Raw genomic sequence first — 22,470 nt, 5'->3', positions numbered from 1 at the left:
AACAAAAAATGAAGAGATGAACTAGCCTTAGGCTAAAAATCTCTCTAATAAAAAAAATAAATAAAAAATATAACAAAAAATAAATAAATGCATTTTTACCAGACAAAAAAATAAATGCATTTTCTCAGTGCATTTTTTGTAGCGTGATGCTCTAAGTGACAGTTCCTACCAAAACATGTTGTTTTTCACATCGGTTCGCTCAAATCCACACTCCTGACTCGAGAATTTTTTTTTTCCTGAAGCTCCTCGACCTAGAATGCGGAAAAAAACCGTCAAAATTCCCTGTAGCCGATGGGAGCATCGGACACAATAAACTCTGATGAAACCTCCGTTGGCAGCACCGAAAATCTCCATCGAACTCTACATCGAAAACCTCCTCCGAAATCGTGCTAAGCCCGCTTCACCGAGAACACGAGCAAACCCCGTCAAAATTCCGTTGAAGCTTCGTTGGCAGCATAGCAAATCTCCACCAGAATCGTGTGGAAGCTCCTTCACCGAAAACACGAGGAAATGATTTAGAAATTCTGGAACATCCGTTGTTAGCACCGACAATATCCACCGAAATCGTACTTCTCGGCCGTACACACCAGAAAACTGCATCGAAACTACCTGGAACCTTCGCTGACAAAATCAGAAACCTCCACCGAAATCGTGCAGATCCTACTCCGCTGAGAAAACTCCGTCGAAATTATTTAGAATTTCCACTGGAAGCATCAGAAATCGCCACCGAAACCGTGTGGAACCTCGTCCGCCATGAACGCAAGAGAATGCCATCGAAATTTTGTATTTCCATTTTTTTTTTTGAATTGGTCATACTGTATGTAATTGTGTCCGACGACAATGGGTGGAAACACCGTCGAAACTTCCTGGGAACCTCCGTTGGCAGCGCAGCATATAAATTGTCTAGTCCACCGAAATCGTGTGGATAGACGATTTTTCTTATCATGTTTTGTTTGTATATCTTGCTTTGTTTTGACGTTCACACCCCACTGAATGGTTGATGTAAACGATGAAAATTAAATGCACTTTATAAAAATTAAATAAATACATCGTCAATAAGCATTTTAAAAGTATAACCAACAATCAATACGAAACTAACGATTTTAAATTGGCTCACCACTTTAGTAGCCTATTGGTCCCAAGCAAACGATTAACTTACCCTATTCTAGTTGAAATTCTATTACTACACTATGTTTGTTTTGATTCGCTATGAAAGTTTGACAGATAACATCAGGGGTGTGTGGATTCATGCAGAACATGCAGGGGTGAGTGAAATAGCTTGGGACTGCTTGGGACCGTTGTTCTGGTACTGAGTGAGCCAAAAATAATAATGATTTTCTTCGGGACCCAGTAGTCTTAGAGTTACCTCTATGGTATAACGCCCCTAGTGTAGAGCCAATCACTATCGGCACGGAATCAGTCCGCATCGTGCTCTCTTGCCGTGCGGATCTATTTGCTTTTTGCTGAAGGAAGTGTTACTACTACCTAAAGCTACAACAAATTTAAACAGCACTTTTCAGTGCTCAACATGTAAAATTTCTACCTTGTTCAACTTTATTCCTCTTCGATCCTTGTTTGGACCCTACCCGAGGTAATCCTTCTTGGATATCGATTTGGAAAATTCCTCTTCGATCCTTCAGATTCTTATAGTAATCTGCTTGGAAGTCGATTTGGATAAAAATTTACTGCCGCCATGGCGCCTAAACGCAAAAGAAAGGGGCAAACTCTTGACCCCCCTTCTGAAGAAATTAATTTGAGTAATCAATTTGATTTGCTCACGGATGATGAGAATGATCCATCATCCAAGAAAAATTCTAGTAAACTTTCCCGGCTTAATGCCAAGAAGGAAAAGATTCCCCCTATTGTGATAACCACTTCCGATTTCCATGCTCTTCGCATGGAACTTTTGAACTTCGTGAAAGTTAAGTTTTCTCTACAAATTGGACGTCGGGGTGAATGCCGTGTATTGGCTGAAACCTTGGACGGATTTAAATGTCTTCTCAAGTATCTTACTGAGAAGAAGCACAAATTTTTTACTTACGACACCAAAACTGAACGTGTGTTCAAGGTTGTCATGAAAGGACTGCCCAGTGGTGAATCCCTGGATCAGATCAAAGATGAACTGGCAAAATTACTTGGAGTTGTGCCACTCCAAGTAATCAAAATGAAAATGAAATCCCGTCCTGGCGATTCACGCAACGGGATTTCTAATGATTTTTATTTAGTTCACTTCAAGTCTAGTGAACTAAACAACCTTAAGGCCTTAGAAAAAGCTAGCCTTATGCTCCATGTCCGAGTGAAGTGGGAACACTTCAGGAAGACTGGAGGAAATTTCCAAAACCTCACTCAGTGCCGGAAGTGCCAGGGTTGGGGCCACGGAACTAAAAATTGCTACATGCCAGCTAAATGCATGAATTGTGGTGATTCCTCTCACGCAAAGGACGACTGTCCTGTGAAGGAAGATCCTAAGAAATTTAAATGTTCAAATTGTGGTGAAAACCACAAATCCAATTTTTGGGAGTGTAAGACTCGCAAAGCGATCCTACAATCTCGTTCTAACCGTCAGGTAGGAAACGCTCCACGTTTCCGACCAGGTACAAATTCCTCTGCTGTTAACAACGGTCAGCGAGGAACAAATTCTACATTCGTACCCATAGGTACAAATATCACCCCTGCTTCAAATTTTTCATCTGTACCTACTCCCCTCGCTGCTAACAATGTTCAGCGAGTTTATGGAGCTACCTATGCTGCTATTGCAGCGGGTAGAAATCAAAATACTAACCAAAGTAATTCTAACGGAAATTTTGACAATTTTGACTTAGGAAGCATTACTGCCCCTAAAATGGAATTTTTACAGAAATCATTAATTGACATGATTTCTGATATGCTTAAATCTAACTCCATGTTTGATGCTATTCAAACTGGAGTAAAATTTGCAAATAATATTGTCATGACTTTAAAATTCAGTAATGGATTTTAAAGCATTAAATATTGTAAATTGGAATGCTCGATCTCTTAAAGATAATGAAGACGAGCTATTTAACTTTTTGCGAGTTCATAACGTGCATATTGCCGTTATAACTGAAACGTTCCTTAAACCTGACCATAAGGTTAAGAAGGACGCAAATTACTTGATTTATAGAAATGATCGTCTTGATGGACCCTGTGGTGGCGTTGCCATCATTATTCATAGACGAATCAAACATAAAATTCTTTCTTCATTTGAAACCAAAGTTTTTGAAACTTTGGGAGTTTCTGTTGAAACAAAATTTGGACAACTTACGTTTATAGCTGCCTATTTGCCATTCCAATGCGTAGGCCAGCAAAAGAATTTTCTCAAGGGTGACCTCCAGAAACTTACCCGTCATAGGTCTAAATTCTTCATTATTGGTGATTTTAATGCAAAACACCGCTCATGGAATAATGCTCAAAGCAATTCCAATGGTAATATTCTGTTTGATGATTGTTCTGCAGGTTATTACACTATTCAATATCCAAACAGTCCAACATGCTTTTCTTCTGCAAGAAATCCCTCCACTATTGATTTGGTCTTAACTGATTCATGTCATCTTTGTAGCCAATTGGTTACCCATGCTGACTTCGGTTCTGATCACCTTCCAGTAACTTTTGAAATATCCCAAGAAATAATTTCTAATCCCAACAGCTTTACTTTCAATTACCATAGGGCTGATTGGGAGCAATATCGAACATTTATGGAATATAACTTCGATCCAAACATTCCTTTGCAAACCAAAGATGAAATTAATTATGCTCTTGAATCTCTGACTACTTCTATAGTTGAAGCAAGAGCTGCCTCAGTACCAAAATGCGAGGTTAAATTCGATTCAATTATAATAGACGATGATCTTCAGCTCTTGATCCGTCTTAAAAATGTCCGTAGGAGACAATTTCAAAGAACACGCGATCCTGCCATGAAAGTTATCTGGCGGGATTTGCAAAAACAAATTAAAAAGCGATTCTCTGCCCTGAGGAACAAAACTTTTGAAAATAATGTTTCTAAATTAGACCCGAGTTCCAAACCCTTTTGGAAACTCACAAAAATTTTGAAAAAACCTCAAAAGCCTATTCCAGCGCTTAAAGAAGGTGGTAAAATTTTGATCACAAATTTGGAAAAAGCTCAGAAACTTGCTAAGCAATTCGAGAGTTCCCATAATTTCAGTTTGGGTCTTACTAGTCCTATTGAGAATCAGGTTGCTCGGGATTTTCTGAATATTTTCTCTCGGGAAAATATTTTTGATGATTCCTGGGGGACTGATTTGGACGAAGTAAGGTCTATAACTAAAAAGTTTCAAAATATGAAAGCTCCAGGTGATGATGGAATTTTCTATATCCTCATCAAAAAACTCCCAGAGAGTACCTTGTCTTTCTTGGTAAAATTATTTAACAGATGTTTCCATTTGGCATACTTTCCTGATAAATGGAAAAATGCAAAAGTTGTTCCAATTTTGAAGCCGGATAAAAATCCAGCTGAAGCTTCTAGCTACCGTCCAATAAGTTTGCTTTCTTCAATAAGTAAACTTTTTGAAAAGATAATTTTGAATAGAATGATGCTTCACATCAATACGAACTCAATTTTTGCAGATGAGCAGTTTGGATTTCGCCATGGGCATTCAACTACTCATCAACTCTTAAGAGTTACCAATTTAATTCGTTCAAACAAATCTGAAGGCCACTCAACTGGAGTTGCTCTTCTAGACATAGAAAAAGCATTCGACAGTGTTTGGCATGAAGGTTTGATTGCTAAATTGAAAAAGTTTAATTTTCCACTTTACATTATGAAATTAGTTCAAAATTATTTAACTGACAGAACTCTGCAGGTAAATTATCAAAATTCCAAATATAATCGACTACCTGTTAGAGCAGGAGTTCCTCAGGGTAGCATTCTTGGGCCTATATTGTATAACATTTTCACTTCGGACCTCCCTGATTTGCCTCAGGGTTGCCACAAATCTTTGTTCGCTGATGACACAGGCATTTCCGCTAAAGGAAGAAGTCTTCGTGTTATTTGCAGCAGACTGCAGAAAAGTTTAGATATTTTCTCTTCTTATTTACAAAAATGGAAGATTTCTCCCAACGCTTCCAAAACTCAACTTATAATATTTCCACACAAGCCTAGAGCTTCGTTTTTGAAACCTAGTAGTAGTCACATAGTCACTATGAACGGAGTTCCAATTTCCTGGTCAAACCAAGTGAAATATCTTGGATTAATAATTGACCAAAAATTAACTTTTAAAGATCACATTGAGGGCATTCAAGCTAATTGTAACAAATATATTAAATGTTTGTATCCTCTTATAAACAGGAAATCCAAACTTTGCCTGACGAATAAACTTCTAATATTTAAACAAGTTTTTAGACCGGCCATGCTTTACGCTGTGCCAATATGGTCTTGTTGTTGCACTACCAGGAAAAAAGCACTTCAAAGGATTCAGAACAAAGTTCTGAAAATGATTTTGAAGTTGCCTCCCTGGTACAGTACTACCGAAGTACATAGAATTTCGAATGTTGAGACTTTAGCACAAATGTCCAACAAAATAATTAATAATTTCAGGCAAAAATCGTTGCAATCCTCAATTGCAACGATTAATTCCCTTTATACTTAGATAAGATTTAGTTTTAGTTTTTAGTTTTAAGATATCAATTGTTATACTGACATGCAGGTTTAAAAAACCTGTTTAAAATACTTAATTGCCAAGACATGAACAATGTAAAAACACTTAGATATATATCATAACAATTAAGGCTGGTACGTTACTGCAGTAACTGGAGCACCTAGGTTAAAAATGAAATGTAATTTATTTTGAATTTGGAACTAATAAAGAGCTAAAAAAAAAAAAAAAATCTCCACGGAATAATCACGGAAGCCCACCAATGGCCGTATTTCTCAAAGAATTTACTCAGGAACTGGAACATTTATATTCCGAAGGGCTGGTAATCGATGGAACTATTTACAAATTCACAGTTGCAGCAGTTATTGCAGATGTACCAGGAAAAAGCAAAATAATCAACACGACACAATTCAATGGACGGTTCGGATGTAATTACTGCTATCATCCTGGGACAAAAGTTTCCAATAACCAGATCAGATATTTGCATAAAAATTCAAATTTCTGCACTGATGGAAGTTCATAATACGGGCACACCAGTGAAAGGTATGTATTTTATTCTATGTTTATTCAATGGTATTGTATGCACCGTAATGTGTTATGATTCTTCTCAGCGCCTACTTCCACGCATTTAGACAACACATTGCTGTATGTTGCTATTCTATGCATTTTTATTTTCAATCGCGGATGCTTTACGGAGCTGATAAATTCATTTTTGTTAGTTTCTCGAAATCCTGACCCGATTTTTTTACACAACGTTTCGAGTTTCGTCTTGACAGAAGGTGGTGTTATAGTGACACATGCATCAGATTGTAGGACAATATATATTTTTGAGAGCAGTTCGTACATTTTTACTTCACAATTCACCCTTAGACTTCTTTTAAGCCAGCATGAAAATTATTAAACACTTTTTGATAATTCAGCCAAATCGTCAAATTGTACATAAATTTTACAGCAACTAGCTGTAAGTAAACATAATCAATTATAATCTTTGATCTGGTGGTGCTTCTTGCGAACTTAGGTTCAGTTGGATTTAATTTTGAAAACTCAGTTAGGAGTGACACCCCCTAAGGGTTAAAAATATTTAAACCTAATATATGAGTGTGAAGAAAATAATATGGGTCACATGTTCTCCCAGAATTTCAACACATTCGATTACGCGATGTGATGTATTTAAAAATTATTATTCTTATGTAACTTAAAAAAAGTGGCATGCAAAGGCAACAACAAATATACTTAACGAATAGAATAGCAGTTTGGCAAAAGTTTTGAAAGTACAAGTCGGACTCGAATATCCGCAGTCGAACCTCCTCACTTACCACGAGTAAATCTTTCAAATCAACATTATCAATAGATTGGAGATTATCTTCTTTGTCTGATGGTATACTTTGTGTGATTGAATGGTCGTTTGCAAGAAATCGGCAATGGAAGACCAGTTTCAGTTGCATCGTTATGAAGTTTGATTGTAATGTAGCGTGTCGCCGCCAAAAGCTACTTTCTTCTCCGGTTAGGGAGAGTCTTTCGCTTACTAGGTCAGACACTGTTTCTCGATTCTAGGAGCTACTTTTTTCTCCGGTTAAGGAGAGAAGTTTTCACTTCCAAGTCAAGAGTTCTTCTAGGAGCTACTTTTTTCTCCGGTTAAGGAGAGAAGTTTTCACTTCTAGGCCGAAAGTTCTTTCGGATTCAAAAAGAGAAGAATCTGGAGTAACCTACGAAACTTAATTTTATTCAACAAAATTGTACAAAGTGATCTTACGGCTACGTGTTGCATTAGCAACTTATAATTATGTAAAACTTTTACATGATTTGTCCAGGGTTTAACATATCCCTTTCAATACCGAACTTTAACCTAATTTGCCTATTCTAATAAGCTAGGATTCCGATCGCCCTTGAAAGGGTAAATTTGTGTTGTTCAGGCCTTATATACTATGCCCTCTCAGATCTGGGATTTCTCAGGTATCTTGTAAGTTTATTTATTTTCGTAACTCAGATCTGATATGGCTCTACAAATAAGAATGAGACATTTGTAACGTTTAAATATTATAATTATATCCTTCGTTAAGGATAAACAGAGAGGGAAAGCTAAACGTAACCTAGATGCGCAAGCATGCCATGCGTGGGCGTGTTTATTCTACTTGAACGCAGAAACGTTCCTAAGTAAATACTGCAGTTAGATTATGTAAAACGAGCTCTCGCTCCTTTTGCCCTACTTTTCATTTCATATTCTTGGCCTTGGTATCAACGTCAGCTAGGGCTATGCAAACGAGATGCAACTATGTGGTTATCTTATGGTTTTGGTTTGAAATTAATTGCCTCGCGGTAACATAGCATTTGGTTAATATTTCATCGCATGTATTCAGATGTTCTGATTTTATATGCGTGCAAAATTTCACATCGTGATGAAGTTTGCTTCTTTTGTAACGTTTGGTTATTGTGTCATAGGATGTATCTAATGTTTTAAGCGTGCAACAATTTACATCGTGATGAATCTAGTTTCTTATGTAATACTTAATTCTGATATCAACCTATGTGTCCTGATGTCAAATTTTACATCGTCAAGATGTTTTATTCTTATGTAACGTGAGGCTAATGTACTTGGACGTCACATTGGAGTCTGAATAAGGAAGATTTTAATAAAATTAATTCTCTTCAGATAAGCATGGGTAAAATCACAATGATTGATTTTAGATGACCAGATCAACACATCCAAGAAAAGAAAAATGAAGAAGAGGAGCATTTTACTCAGAGCGAAGTCTTAGATGGTCTTAGCAAGGTACTTCAAATTGAGTTCGCTGGTTTTACTTAGCTGTCAAGATGAGTATAACTTAATTTTGAGTTATTTCGTTTCTCCGTGTACGCATTTTGAAGAGTTCAAGGTAAAACACAACTCAGTAAAACAGGTCAAACCCTTTTCACTGTCAGCTCGTGATGATGCACTTATCATTGACAGAAAGATTCGTAACGCTTGACGATTCGGCCGCCAGGGCTAGGGTTGCCAAAACTACCGATTAAACTGAGTTTCTACAGTTTTTTTTAGTGTTCAAAAACCAAGAACCTCCCGCATAAACAGGCATCCCTAATAAAAAATACCATAAACTAACGATAAACCAAATGATCGAACTGTTCCACAAATTAACCATACAATTTTTATAAGGGAAACCATACAAGCCTAACCAATAACATTATGAAAACCACCAATACGCGATATCATCCTGGCCCAATGCGGTATGATCACACGATTTATGATATCGTTTGTGTATGGTACCCGTTTATAAGGGCTGTATTCAAAGATCACATATTTTTTAGTTTTAAATAGATTACACAGATTTGTACTGAAACTTAAATTGTTATAGAAACATTATCTTTATTTCAATGTAGTGCAACTTTTGAATCACCTTTTCTTATAAATATCAACATATTTTAATTGCGCAATTAAAAAACAAGAATAAGAAATTATCAGAAGCAGTAAATGTTAATATATTTCCTTATAAAATGTTTGTGCTTATTTTACTTAATAACGTGTTCAGGGTATCATCCAAACCAATTGAGGGATAGTTCTACCATCCGGGTTACCGTTCGTTTATAGTATTTTTTATTAGGGATATCATCACAAATTTTCTAGACAAAAAAATAAGATAAAAAGTGTTTTTGGACCAAAAACACAGATTACCTACCTTTTGGCAACCCTGGTCTGGGCAGAAGCAAAAGCAAAAAGCACGTTGTTGGGAATCGGTCGGATGGTTGTTTCGTAAGAACCTGCACAGAAAAGTGTTGTTTTGTTCTTAAAGAACAAAACTAGGAAAACGTGATTCTTCAAATTTTATTTTATCTGGTTTCGTAACGAATTATGCAATTGGGACATCTAGGAAAAATCGGAATCGGCTGGTAAGTACTCGGATGCATCAGCGCATCGATTACATGAGTAAACATAAAGAACGAGGTTATAGTTTTATTTTACTTTTCTTGTTATCTCGGACTGGAATATGCTGACGGACTTGAAATCGATTTTAATTCTTTTTTTTTCTATAATTCCAACAGGGGTATCATCACGGTGCTAGGAATCGGAGGCTTCGTCTACTCGAAACGCTCGGTCGATAAGAATCGTTATGAGAATATGAAAATTCGTGAACGCATGAGAAAATCGAACGAAGGCGAATACTCAGTGGAAAATTCCCGAAGATACCAGTCCTAAAGCAATCAAATCAAGTGAATACGAATTACAGCCAATATAATCTTAATAGTGAATACTACCTCGGGAAGCTAGTTTGAAGCACAGAAGAAGACAAGATGAGTATGCCACAGATGGATGCCGCCCAGCAGGCAAAGCTGCAACTGATGCAGGAGATGGAAATCGAAATGATGTCCGATCTGTACACCCGGATGACCCAAGCGTGCCACAAGAAGTGCATCCCACCCAAGTACGCCGATGCCGAGCTTGGTATGAATTCCACAAAATATGCTTTCTAATATGTTCGATTGACTTGAACTTGGTACTATTGTATTTTGTAGGCAAGGGCGAATCCGTTTGCCTGGATCGATGCGTGGCCAAGTATCTGGAAATCCACGAACGGATAGGCAAAAAGCTGACGGCCATGTCCGCGCAGGATGACGACCTGAAGAAGAAGATGGGTGTTTAAGTCGAGGAGAATGCGTTCAATATTTAGCAAGATAGCGGTGTGGTTAGTTTGTTCGATTGGGAATCGCTTTGCTTTGGTTCCGTTTTATATTCTTTTTTTTTGTTCCCATAAGGCCCTTCGTTATGATTAAGGATCTTCGAAACTCGTGTGAAGAGAGGTTTTGTAAGCGTTTCATAAGTTTTATTATGTATGAAATACGCTACGAAATGACTGTTCGATAGTACGAGGGAAATACAGAGACCTAAACTAGATGACCAGTAATGTTTCATTTTATCAGATGTTAAACGTGAGAACATCCTAAGAGCTGATTAAGAAAATTCGAATAGATTACACTCTAGTTTCAGTGCGTACACAGCCGGCAGACAGTAAATCCGGTAAGGGTGTATCCATATTTCATGACAAGTCACACCAATAATAATTATTATTATAAACATCAGCAACTCAACAACGATACATGGTTGCGGTAAACAACAAGTATGACACTGGCTCCACATCTTATCTTATACTCTCCCCTGTCAATACTTCGTTGGCCTTTAAGCATAAAGGCTTTCCACAATTCAATGACTTGCTTGATTCCTTAGTAACCGATGTGCTATCGTCGGACAGCGACTGTGAGGAAAATCTATCTATATATATAAAAATGAATTTCTGTCTGTCTGACCCTTATAGACTCGGAAACTACTGAACCGATTGGCGTGAAAATTTGTATACAGGGGTTTTTGGGGCCGTGGAAGGTTCTTATGATGGTTCGAGACCCCTCCCCCTTCTGTAAGGGGGGGCTCCCATACAAATGAAACAGAAATTTCTGCATAACTCGAGAACTAATCTAGCAAATGGAACCAAATAAGGCATGTGGTGGTATAAGGAGATGGTCATAGGGGGGGCTACATTCGGTATAGCGTGCTTTTTTTTTAATCGGCGCAAAAACTCTACCTAATATTGAATCCCGAGCAAGACCGGGAACGCTCAGCTAGTTACATATAAACCACTTCAGTGACATCCCATGACCTTCAAACACTATATACAGGGTGATTCGGAATAACTATCACTTTTGAAAATGGTCATAACGGTTGCTATGAATTTCTGTCTGTCTTTCTGACCCTTATAGACTCGGAAACTACTGAACCGATCGGCGTGAAAATTGGTATGCAGAGGTTGTTGGGACCGGAAAAGGTTCTTATGATGGTTCGATACCCCTCCCCCTCTGTAAGGGGGGCTTCCATACAAATGAAACAGAAATTTCTGCATAACTCGAGAACTAATCAAGCAAATGGAACCAAATTTGGCATGTGGAGGTATAAGGAGATGTTCATAGGGGGTAGCCCTTAGATAAGAGGGGGGGCTACGAACAATATAGGATTGTGCTACATTTCCCCGAATGACACTTCCCCGAAAAAAAAGTTAGGAATCAAATCCATAGCAAATTATTATTTCTATCTGCCGCATATTGGGTAAATGTACTAATTTTTGTCCCTCCTGTATTTTGTACTTTTAACTGAAAAATATATTAGTACAAGTTGCCGTAAGGTCCCATTTGGCATAAAACTTGTAAGGTCGATGGGGAATCCATAGACAAAAACCTTAAAAAAGTGCTTAGTTCTCAGTTCTCAGTACTCAGTTCCAACAATATGGGACAAGGTTGAACCATTTGTGGTATTATATATATATTGATAATATATTTCTAGAATATTTACCTTTCGTTTTTGAATTTATATCGAAAAATTTGGCAAAATATCGTCGGTTTGACAAATTGGTTATAAATTTTAAGGAGATTTTGCCTTCTTTTATTTACGAGTCAGTTCTTTCGAGAACTTTGGAAAAACATGTGAGATCGATGGTTTGACAAATTGGTAAAATATTTTTATTCCTACTTTTTTACATAAGCAGTTCTTTCGGGAAATTTAGCAAAACTTGTTTCGGAAATTACTGCAACCAAATTTCAACAGGTGACAGTAATAAACATAAGTTATGGCGATATGTTTTGTACGCAGAAACCGGAAAATGTTTATTTTATTAAATTAGAGCATCTTTCTTGGCCCTTTAAAAAAATGGTACAGAAGGTGGCTTATATTTTCTCGTTTCGCCTCCACAAACGATAATTTAATAAAAATGTTGAAATCTGCATACATTATTTTTCGGTTTAACTCTTCGTCCATAGAAAGTGGCGCTACCCGAGCAAAGTCGGTTAACAAAATGAAAGCAAATTGATATTAAAGTTTGCAGTACCTATCATAATGAAAAATCCATTTTGATTTCCATTGTCGCGACAGAAGTCTGATTTCATATTGTGCTTTCATTATGCAGTCAAGATATTTTAAATCAAAGCAACTTAACTTGAAGTTCTGCTGTTAATTTCTTGTTTAAAATTTGATTTAAGTTCATCTGTCGTTGAACTAACGATTATTGTTTATTTGTTTTGTTTAACACATTTTAGGTCATTCGTGACTAAACCGAGGTGAGATTTGAGATCAAGTCTTTCAGCGTGAAAAGCATGGATGCTAACCATTTACGCCAGGCCCGTATTCAGTTAAACATTATGAATGCAAAATCATCAATTAAATTGATTTTATTGTAAGCAGGATTAGTTTTCCGTTTGAGTAAAATGTTGCTCTCATTTTTGCTGTGTTAAACGTTACATCAACCAAAATGAAATCAAATGGAGTATTCAAAACAAGTTACATCATAACAGCAAATTCTGATTTCAATTTAATCTCTAACTTTGCTCGGGTATGCTGTCAGTAGTTGTGAGTGTACAGCATTCCTCGATTCATTTGTCAAATCATATATCTCACGAGTTTTGCCAAATTTCTCGATTTGAATTTATAAAAGAAAAAATCTCGTAAAACTATGCTATCAATTTTTAAATCCATCGACCTCACATATTGTCTAAGGTCTCGGAAGAACTGCTCGTTTATAAAAGAAGGAAAAAAATCCTGAAAATACATTACCAATTTGTCAAACCGTCAATCTCACAAGTTTTGAGAAAGTTTTCGAAAAAAAACATTTATAAAAGAAGGAAAAAATACGGCCTACGGCTGAAAATCTCCTAAATAAAGAAGGGAAAATCTCCTAAAAATATATTACAAATTTTTACACTTCCACTTCTGGTACTGCCGCCGCCTCACTAAAACCATAGAGGTAACTCTAAGACCACTGGGTCCCGAAGAAAATCATTATTATTTTTGGCTCACTCAGTACCAGAACAACGGTCCCAAGCAGTCCCAAGCTATTTCACTCACCCCTGCATGTTCTGCATGAATCCACACACCCCTGATGTTATCTGTCAAACTTTCATAGCGAATCAAAACAAACATAGTGTAGTAATAGAATTTCAACTAGAATAGGGTACGTTAATCGTTTGCTTGGGACCAATAGGCTACTAAAGTGGTGAGCCAATTTAAAATCGTTAGTTTCGTATTGATTGTTGCTAAAACTCTCGCCCCATTGATTTACTTTGAACAAAGATTTTCCCTTCTTTTAATCATGAGCTGTTCTTTTATGGTTAATTGTTGCAATATTCAAAGATGTCTTCGTAATGCTCGCGAAACCAACCTAAGAAATGTAGTACAGTTAAGGTATTTTTATAAATTTTTGGATTTCATTCGAGGAAATTTCATTCGGGAAATGGCATTCGGGGAAATGGGGTATATGTTTGTATGGGATTCGGGGAAGCAACATTCGGGGAAATGTAGCACAATCGCAATATAGCATGCTTTTTATTATTCGGCGCATACACTAAAGCTTATATTGAATCCCGAGCAAGGCCGGGCAGGCAGCTAGTACTACATTTATACCTTCAACTTAGCATACTTTAATTTAAATCTCTCTCCCTTTATCTGGTCAGTGAATTTTCATTTTAAAATTGCCGGTTTTCCCGGTACAAATCTTAAAAATTTCCCGGTTGTTAATATTCAACAAAAAACGAAATTGAACGCATTTTTAAAAAGACGACCAACTATAATTTTTCGGGCATCTCACTGCGTCCTAGCAAGAAGTACGGTCGACTTGTTTCGCGCTCCGTTAATTTGGAAGTTTTCTCGCTATTATCTGACGTAAATAATCAGTTTTTTCTCGCTTAGTGATTCCTGGCATAATTCCCGATAAATTTATCAAAAAGTGAGTTTTTTTTTCTGAGAAGAAAGTGTGTTTTCGGCATCATCAGAAGGAAAATTGTTTTTGCGATTGCCAATTCGCCAACCATTTTGCGCACCATCGGTGCGTGGTCACGCATACCTGTGCACACGGATCATCGTCATCGAGTGTCAGCATCTGTCTCCACATTCAAACCGCTCATCCATCTCGTGTGTTCAGCTGAGTGCCGAGCTTCATACAAGCACACACCAACGAAGGCCGCCCGCACACGCGGATCGAAGATCATCAAAGCTGCGCGTCGCTCCGCTGCTGCTGTGTAAACGCTCGGTGATAGTAGTATAGGATTATCAGATAAGTTTTTGTTTCTTGTTTCTTTCTTTCTCCCATCAGTTAAATTTTAAGTTTGTGTTTCTGTGTTTGTATTTTTTTTTCTCGTGTATTGTGTCCGAGTAATTTTGATTATCGTTGCAGTGGTAGAGCGTTTTTCGCTCCCACTAGTACGGCAAAATGGACATTTTGTCGGAAGACGAAATGGACGTTTTGTCGGAAGATGACACCACTTTGCCACGCGATAGCAAGAAGGGTCGAAAACGTCTGTCATCCCAGAAATCAGATGATGCCATCCCTGGTTCGTCATCTCAGTCTGGTAATGGACAGGGACAGATAAGCCCCCGATCGCGAGCCTACCCAGAAGACTCGACTGGCCCATGGGTTGTTTACTTTCAGCCCAAAAAGAAACCTTTGAATGTAATGCAAATTACTAATGATCTGACGAAACGGTTCTCGGCCGTGACCGAAATCTCGAAGGTGAGGTACAATAAACTTCGCGTTGTCGTCTCTAACCTGAAACAAGCTAACGAGATTGCTGCCTCCCAGCTCTTTACACTCGAGTATAGAGTGTACATCCCAGCTCGTAATGTGGAGATCGAAGGTGTGGTCACCGAAGCGAGTCTGACCCCCGAGATCTTGGCGAAGCAAGCGGTTGGCCGTTTCAAGAACCCCTTGCTTCCCACGGTTGAGATACTGGAAGTCCAGAAGCTGAACTCAGTATCTTTCAGCGAGGGTAAAAAGAGCTTTACCCCCACAGACTCGTTTCGGGTGACCTTTTCTGGTTCAGCCCTTCCTCACTACATCGAGTTGGGAAAACTTCGGCTACCTGTGCGTTTGTTTGTTCCTCGGGTCATGAACTGCCAAAATTGCAAACAGTTGGGACATACGGCCTCTCACTGTGGCAGCAAGGCACGCTGTTCCAAATGCGGGGAGAAGCACGAGGATGGCGCCTGCACAGTCACTGCACCAAAATGCGTGTACTGTAAGGGAACTCCTCATGGTCTCTCATCGTGCCCGGCGTACAAACAACGCGGGGAGAAACTAGAACGCTCTCTTAAGGAGCGTTCCAGGCAGTCTTTTGCAGCAATGCTAAAAACAGCCACACCATCAACCAACGACAAAAATCCCTTTGCTGTTTTGTCTGATGACGAGTCTGACTCTGACTTGGCTGAGGAGGGAGTTTCTTTCAGTTTTCCGGAAGGTTCTGCACGGAAACGAAAACGCATCCGTTCGCGGAAAGTTGCAGATAAGGAACCCCAAATCAGCTTGCCCAAATCAAGGAGTGATGGAAAAAAGGAAGTTCAACTCCTCCTGGTTTCCGCCGAACTGACTATAACCAGAACTTTCCATCTCTCCCGGGGACATCAAAAACCCCTGATGGCCCATTTTTAAGAACAGAAGCCCCTTCTTCATCCGGGTTGTTCTCATTTGATAAAATTGTGGACGATATTCTCAAGTACCTCAATATTTCTGATCCTCTCAAAAGCATTGTTCTGGCAATGCTTCCTTCTGTGAAGACCCTCTTGAAGCAATTGACATTGAAGTGGCCCCTCATTGCAGCAATCATTTCCTTCGATGGATAATTTTCCAAACGAGGTCGGGGATTTGATCACTGTTCTACAGTGGAATTGTCGAAGTCTCATTCCTAAATTAGATTCTTTTAAGTTTTTAATTCACAATAATGATTGTGATGCATTTGCTCTTTGTGAAACTTGGCTCTCTTCAGATATCGATCTTCCTTTTTATGATTTTAACATTATTCGACTGGATCGTGAGGATTCGCGTGGAGGAGGGGTACTTTTGGGGATCAAAAAGTGCCATTCCTTCTATAGAGTGAATCTTCCACAATTTCCAGGTATTGAAGTTGTTGCATGTCAGGCTATTTTTAAAGGTAAGAGCCTTTGTATTGCTTCTGTTTATATTCCTCCTAGAGCCGTTGTTAATCGCAAACAACTTTCAGATATCTGTTCGGTACTTCCTGCTCCACGGTTGATTATGGGAGATTTGAATTCCCACGGTACAGGCTGGGGGGAACTGTATGATGACAACCGTTCTACTTTGATATATGAATGACCTCTGCGACAGCTTTAATATGACAATTCTTAACAATGGAGAAGTAACACGTTTGGCTGGCCCATCCTCGAATGGAAGTAGATTAGACCTCACACTTTGCTCTAACTCATTATCGTTGGATTGCACGTGGAATGTGATCCAAGATCCCCACGGTAGTGATCACTTGCCGATCAAAGTTTCAGTTGCCAGTGGGTTCAATCCGTCGGAACCCGTTAACGTCGCGTACGATCTTACCCGTAATATCGATTGGACAAAGTTCAAGAATGTGATAGAAGATGCCCTAACGTCGGTAGAAGGGCTTCCACCGTTGGAGGAATATAACTTCCTCTCCAATCTGATCTTGGACAGCGCGCTTCAAGCTCAAACTCGGCCGGTTCCAGGAACGTCTTTCCGTAGGAAACCTCCTTCCCCTTGGTGGGACCAGCAATGCACTGAGGTTTATCGTAAAAAGTCCGACGCGTTTAAGCTTTTCCGGAAACGTGGAACACCCGTACATTTCGAAGCGTACTCGGCTCTTGAACGCGAACTCAAGAGCCTCATCAAAGCCAAGAAACGCGGATACTGGCGGCAATTCGTGGACGGATTATCGCGCGAAACGTCGATGAATACGCTTTGGAATGCGGCGCGAAGGATGCGTAACCGGTCTTCAAACAACGAGAGCGAGGAGTACTCCGATAGTTGGATCCTCAAGTTCGCGCGAAAAGTATGTCCTGATTCTGTGCCGGCACAGATGATTCCTCGCGAATCGACGAATTCGGTAGACGAGATCAGCCAGCCTTTTTCAATGCTGGAGCTCTCACTCGCGCTCCTTTCGTGTGGCAATTCGGCTCCGGGGGCTGATAGAATCAAGTTCAACTTGTTGAAGAACCTCCCAGACGTCGCTAAGAGGCGCATGTTGAACTTGTTTTGTCAGTTCCTGGAGCTCAATATTGTTCCGGATGATTGGAGGCATGTGAGAGTTATAGCCATTAAAAAGCCTGGAAAACCCGCGTCAGATCATAACTCGTATCGTCCCATCGCGATGTTATCGTGTATTCGAAAATTGTTGGAGAAAATGATCCTTTTTCGCTTGGACAAATGGGTTGAGACGAACCACCTACTCTCAGATACTCAATTTGGATTCCGTAGGGGCAAGGGAACGAACGACTGTCTCGCGTTGCTTTCCACAGAAATTCAGTTGGCCTTTGCTAAAAAAGAGGCTTTTGATTCAGTATCCGTTGAAGTCCTTTCAGACAAACTCCACGCTTGTGGCCTTTCTCCATTAATAAATAACTTTTTGTACAATTTGCTGTCAGAGAAACATATGAGCTTTTCTCATGGAAACTCTACAGCTTCTCGATTTAGTTACATGGGTCTCCCCCAGGGCTCATGTTTAAGCCCCCTTTTGTATAATTTCTACGTCAGAGAAATTGACAATTGTCTAAGTGACAACTGCACGTTAAGACAACTTGCAGATGACGGCGTAGTGTCTATGACAGGGCCCAAAGGGGTCGACCTGCAAGGACCCTTACAGGATACCTTAGACAATTTGTCTACTTGGGCTATTCAGCTAGGTATCGAATTCTCCACGGAGAAAACTGAGTTGGTCTTTTTTCCTAGGAAGCATAGCCCAGCACAACCAAAGCTTCAACTTTTGGGTAAACCGATCACTTATTCTATGTCCTTCAAATATCTTGGGGTCTGGTTCGATTCAAAATGCACCTGGAGATCCCACATTGAGTATCTGAGACGAAAATGCCAACAAAGGATCAATTTTCTCCGATCAATTACCGGAACGTGGTGGGGAGCCCATCCGCAAGATCTTCTAACGTTGTACCGGACAACGATTTTATCGGTTTTAGAATACGGTAGTTTTTGTTTCCAGTCGGCGGCTAAAACTCACATCATCAAACTGGAACGTATCCAGTATCGTTGTCTTCGTATCGCGTTAGGATGCATGCACTCGACTCATACGATGAGTCTAGAAGTGTTGGCGGGCATGTTGCCACTATCGGATCGGTTCTCGGAATTGTCCCTCAGGCTCCTCACCCGTTGCGAAGTTATGAACCCACTGGTAATCGAAAACTTTGAAAAGCTTCTTGAGCTGAACCCTCAAACTCGTTTTATGTCATTGTACTACGACAGGATGTCAGCCCTTCACAGCATAATCCTCATCGTGTATGCTTCTCCGACTTCGGCAATTCAGTTAGTTTTGATTTATCTATGACGCGGGAGATTCGTGGGATCCCAGAACATCATCGTTCAATGAATGTTCCGTCAATTTACGCTGCAAAGTTTGGCCAAGTTGATTCCGCAAGATCGTTCTGCACAGATGGATCACTAATAGAGTCGTCCGCTGGTTTTGGTATTTTTAACGAATTTCATAGCGCCTCTCGAATGCTTCAAGCTCCTTGTTCCGTATATGTTGCTGAGCTGGCGGCAATACATTATACGCTAGAAACGATCGCCTCACTTGCACCAGATCATTATTTTATTTTTACGGATAGTCTCAGTTCTGTCGAGGCTATTCGCTCTATGAGGCCGGTAAAGCACTCCTCGTATTTTCTCATGAAAATACGAGAGCTTTTAAGTGCTTTATCTTTAAGATCTTTTGTCATCACCTTTGCATGGGTCCCATCTCATTGCTCGATTCCGGGCAATGAGATTGCTGACTCACTTGCTAAGGTGGGCGCTATGGAAGGCGATATTTACGATCGACAAATCGCCTTCGATGAATTTTTCTTCATTTATCGTCAACAGTCACTCGTCAGCTGCCAGAATAAGTGGAGTGAAGGGAGTTTGGGACGATGGCTATACTCGATCATCCCTAAGGTGTCGAAGAGTTCTTGGTTCAAGGGGTTGGATGTGGGTCGAGACTTCATTCGTATGATGTCTCGCCTCATGTCCAATCACTATTCGTTAAACGCTCACTTGTTCCGTGTTGGGCTGAAGGACAGCAATCTCTGTGAATGTGGACAAGGTTACCAGGACGCAGATCACATTATTTGGTCTTGTGCTGAGCATCGCGGAGTCAGATCTGAATTGTACAATTCCCTTCGGGCTCGAGGTAGACAACCAAATGTTCCAGTTCGGGATATTTTGGCTAGACGCGATCTGGAGTTTATGAAACTCATATATGTTTACTTTAAGAATATTAACATTAGATTGTAAGTTTTATTAACTTTGTGTTTAGTTTGTATTTTGTACGTGTGGTTTTTTTTTTATGTTTGTTTTCAAGATGAATAGAAATTAGTTCATGTTTTAGGATTAATTAAATATTTGTATCGTAAACCACATTTCAAACCTCCCTCTCCCTTTTCCCATCCAAAAAAAATTGTAAATCCCCACTAACCTCGAGACAACCGCGAGTATCCGGTCCAGCTCCTTTAACTTTAAATATAAGAAATCAATAATGTATAACAAAAATGATAACTCGGCTCTTTAAAGTTTATTCGATTGAGCCTGTACAAATAAAGTAATTAATAAAAAAAATATATATATATATATTTATAATATATTTCTAGAATATTTACCTTTCGTTTTTGAATTTATATCGAAAAATTTGGCAAAATATCGTCGGTTTGACAAATTGGTTATAAATTTTAAGGAGATTTTGCCTTCTTTTATTTACGAGTCAGTTCTTTCGAGAACTTTGGAAAAAACATGTGAGATCGATGGTTTGACAAATTGGTAAAATATTTTTATTCCTACTTTTTTACATAAGCAGTTCTTTCGGGAAATTTAGCAAAACTTGTTTCGGAAATTACTGCAACCAAATTTCAACACGTGCCAGTAATAAACATAAGTTATGGCGATATGTTTTGTACGCAGAAACCAGAAAATATTTATTTTATTAAATTAGAGCCTCTTTCTCGGCCCTTTAAAAAAATGGTACAGAAGTTTTCTTATATTTTCTCGTTTCGCCTCCACAAACGATAATTTAATAAAAATGTTGAAATCTGCATACATTATTTTTCGGTTTAACTCTTCGTCCATAGAAAGTGGCGCTACCCGAGCAAAGTCGGTTAACAAAATGAAAGCAAATCGATATTAAAGTTTGCAGTACCTATCATAATGAAAAATCCATTTTGATTTCAACTGTCGCGACAGAAGTCTGATTTCATATTGTGCTTTCATTATGCAGTCAAGATATTTTAAATCAAAGCAACTTAACTTGAAGTTCTGCTGTTAATTTCTTGTTTAAAATTTGATTTAAGTTCATCTGTCGTTGAACTAACGATTATTGTTTATTTGTTTTGTTTAACACATTTTAGGTCATTCGTGACTAAACCGAGGTGAGATTTGAGATCAAGTCTTTCAGCGTGAAAAGCATGGATGCTAACCATTTACGCCAGGCCCGTATTCAGTTAAACATTATGAATGCAAAATCAGCAATTAAATTGATTTTATTGAAAGCAGGATTAGTTTTCCGTTTGAGTAAAATGTTGCTCTCATTTTTGCTGTGTTAACCGTTAAGTCAACCAAAATGAAATCAAATGGAGTATTCAAAACAAGTTACATCATAACAGCAAATTCTGATTTCAATTTAATCTCTAACTTTGCTCGGGTATGCTGTCAGTAGTTGTGAGTGTACAGCATTCCTCGATTCATTTGTCAATTCATATATCTCACAACTTTTGCCAAATTTGTCGATTTGAATTTATAAAAGAAATATGCTATCAATTTTTAAATCCATCGACCTCACATATTGTCTAAGGTCTCGGAAGAACTGCTCGTTTATAAAAGAAGGAAAAAAAATCCTGAAAATACATTACCAATTTGTCAAACCGTCAATCTCACAAGTTTTGAGAAAGTTTTCGAAAAAAAAAACATTTATAAAAGAAGGAAAAAATACGGCCTACGGCTGAAAATCTCCTAAATAAATTTAAAAAGAAGGGGAAAACTCCTAAAAATATATTATCAATCTGTCAAATCATTGGTATTAGTTTTGCCTAAGTTCCTGAAAGAACTGCTCTTTATACATGAAGAAGGGAAAATCTCCTAAAAATATATTACAAATTTTTACACTTCCACTTGTGGTACTGCCGCCGCCTCACTAAAACTCTCGCCCCATTGATTTACTTTGAACAGAGATTTTCCCTTCTGATTAAACCCCCCTGATTAAACATGAGCTGTTATTTAAGGGTTAATTGTTGCAATATTCAAAGATGTCTTCTTAATGCTCGCGAAACCAACCTAAGAAATGTAGTACAGTCAAGCTATTTTATAAATTTTTGGATTTCATTCGAGGAAATTACATTCGGGAAATGGGGTATATGTTTGTATGGGATTCGGGGAAGTAACATTCGGGGAAATGTAGCACAATCACAATATAGCATGCTTTTTATTATTCGGCGCATACACTAAAGCTTATATTGAATCCGCAGCTACATTTAAAACCTTCAACTTAGCATACTTTAATTTAAATCTCTCTCCCTTTACCTGGTCAGTGAATTTTCATTTTAAAATTGCCGGTTTTCTCGGTACAAATCTTAAAAATTTCCCGGTTGTTAATATTCAACAAAAAACGAAATTGAACGCATTTTTAAAAAGACGGCCAACTATAATTGGCCGGAAGTTATTTGTGGGAAAATAAAAAAAATACAGAAAGTATTTTTTAAACCTTTTTTTTTCCTTTGATTTGTTTTCCGGGTTTTCCGTCGATCTTGTTTTCCGTGCTGAGCACCAATGCTACCGACGCCAGGGAGGCAGCTCCCACACCTGGACCCTAC

The 22,470-nt window shown here is 38.7% G+C and overlaps 2 protein-coding genes across 2 annotated transcripts; both read left to right on the top strand.

The window, feature by feature from the left end:
* The first annotated feature begins 9,338 nt into the window (after positions 1 to 9,338).
* On the top strand, positions 9,339 to 9,833 carry LOC135711224 (uncharacterized). The gene is made up of 2 exons (XM_065234006.1): positions 9,339 to 9,512; positions 9,666 to 9,833. Exons 1-2 carry the CDS (start codon positions 9,475 to 9,477, stop codon positions 9,817 to 9,819), a joined length of 192 nt encoding a protein of 63 aa, XP_065090078.1. The 5' UTR covers positions 9,339 to 9,474; the 3' UTR covers positions 9,820 to 9,833.
* Tim10 (translocase of inner membrane 10) lies at positions 9,815 to 10,508 on the top strand. Its single transcript, XM_065234005.1, has 2 exons — positions 9,815 to 10,065; positions 10,137 to 10,508. The coding sequence occupies exons 1-2, from the start codon at positions 9,915 to 9,917 to the stop codon at positions 10,262 to 10,264; spliced, it is 279 nt and encodes a 92-aa protein (XP_065090077.1). The 5' UTR covers positions 9,815 to 9,914; the 3' UTR covers positions 10,265 to 10,508.
* The last annotated feature ends 11,962 nt before the right edge of the window (positions 10,509 to 22,470 follow it).

The sequence above is a fragment of the Ochlerotatus camptorhynchus genome, unplaced genomic scaffold (assembly GCF_037179485.1).
Source record: "Ochlerotatus camptorhynchus isolate MF236.1 unplaced genomic scaffold, CSIRO-AGI_Acam_v1.1 ptg000428l, whole genome shotgun sequence".
In the NCBI taxonomy this organism is placed as follows: domain Eukaryota; kingdom Metazoa; phylum Arthropoda; class Insecta; order Diptera; family Culicidae; genus Ochlerotatus; species Ochlerotatus camptorhynchus.
The sequence above is the reverse complement of the archived record's forward strand: the minus strand, read 5'-3'. Positions and strand labels throughout refer to the sequence as shown.

Bases quoted from the DNA above. Each gene is read 5' to 3' on its own strand.
- Tim10 (XM_065234005.1), top strand. From the start codon at position 9,915: ATGAGTATGCCACAGATGGATGCCGCCCAGCAGGCAAAGCTGCAACTG. The intron at 10,066-10,136 runs GTATGAATTCCA...TGTATTTTGTAG, and splicing joins GTACGCCGATGCCGAGCTTG to GCAAGGGCGAATCCGTTTGC.
- LOC135711224 (XM_065234006.1), top strand. From the start codon at position 9,475: ATGCAATTGGGACATCTAGGAAAAATCGGAATCGGCTG. The intron at 9,513-9,665 runs GTAAGTACTCGG...TAATTCCAACAG, and splicing joins GGAAAAATCGGAATCGGCTG to GGGTATCATCACGGTGCTAG.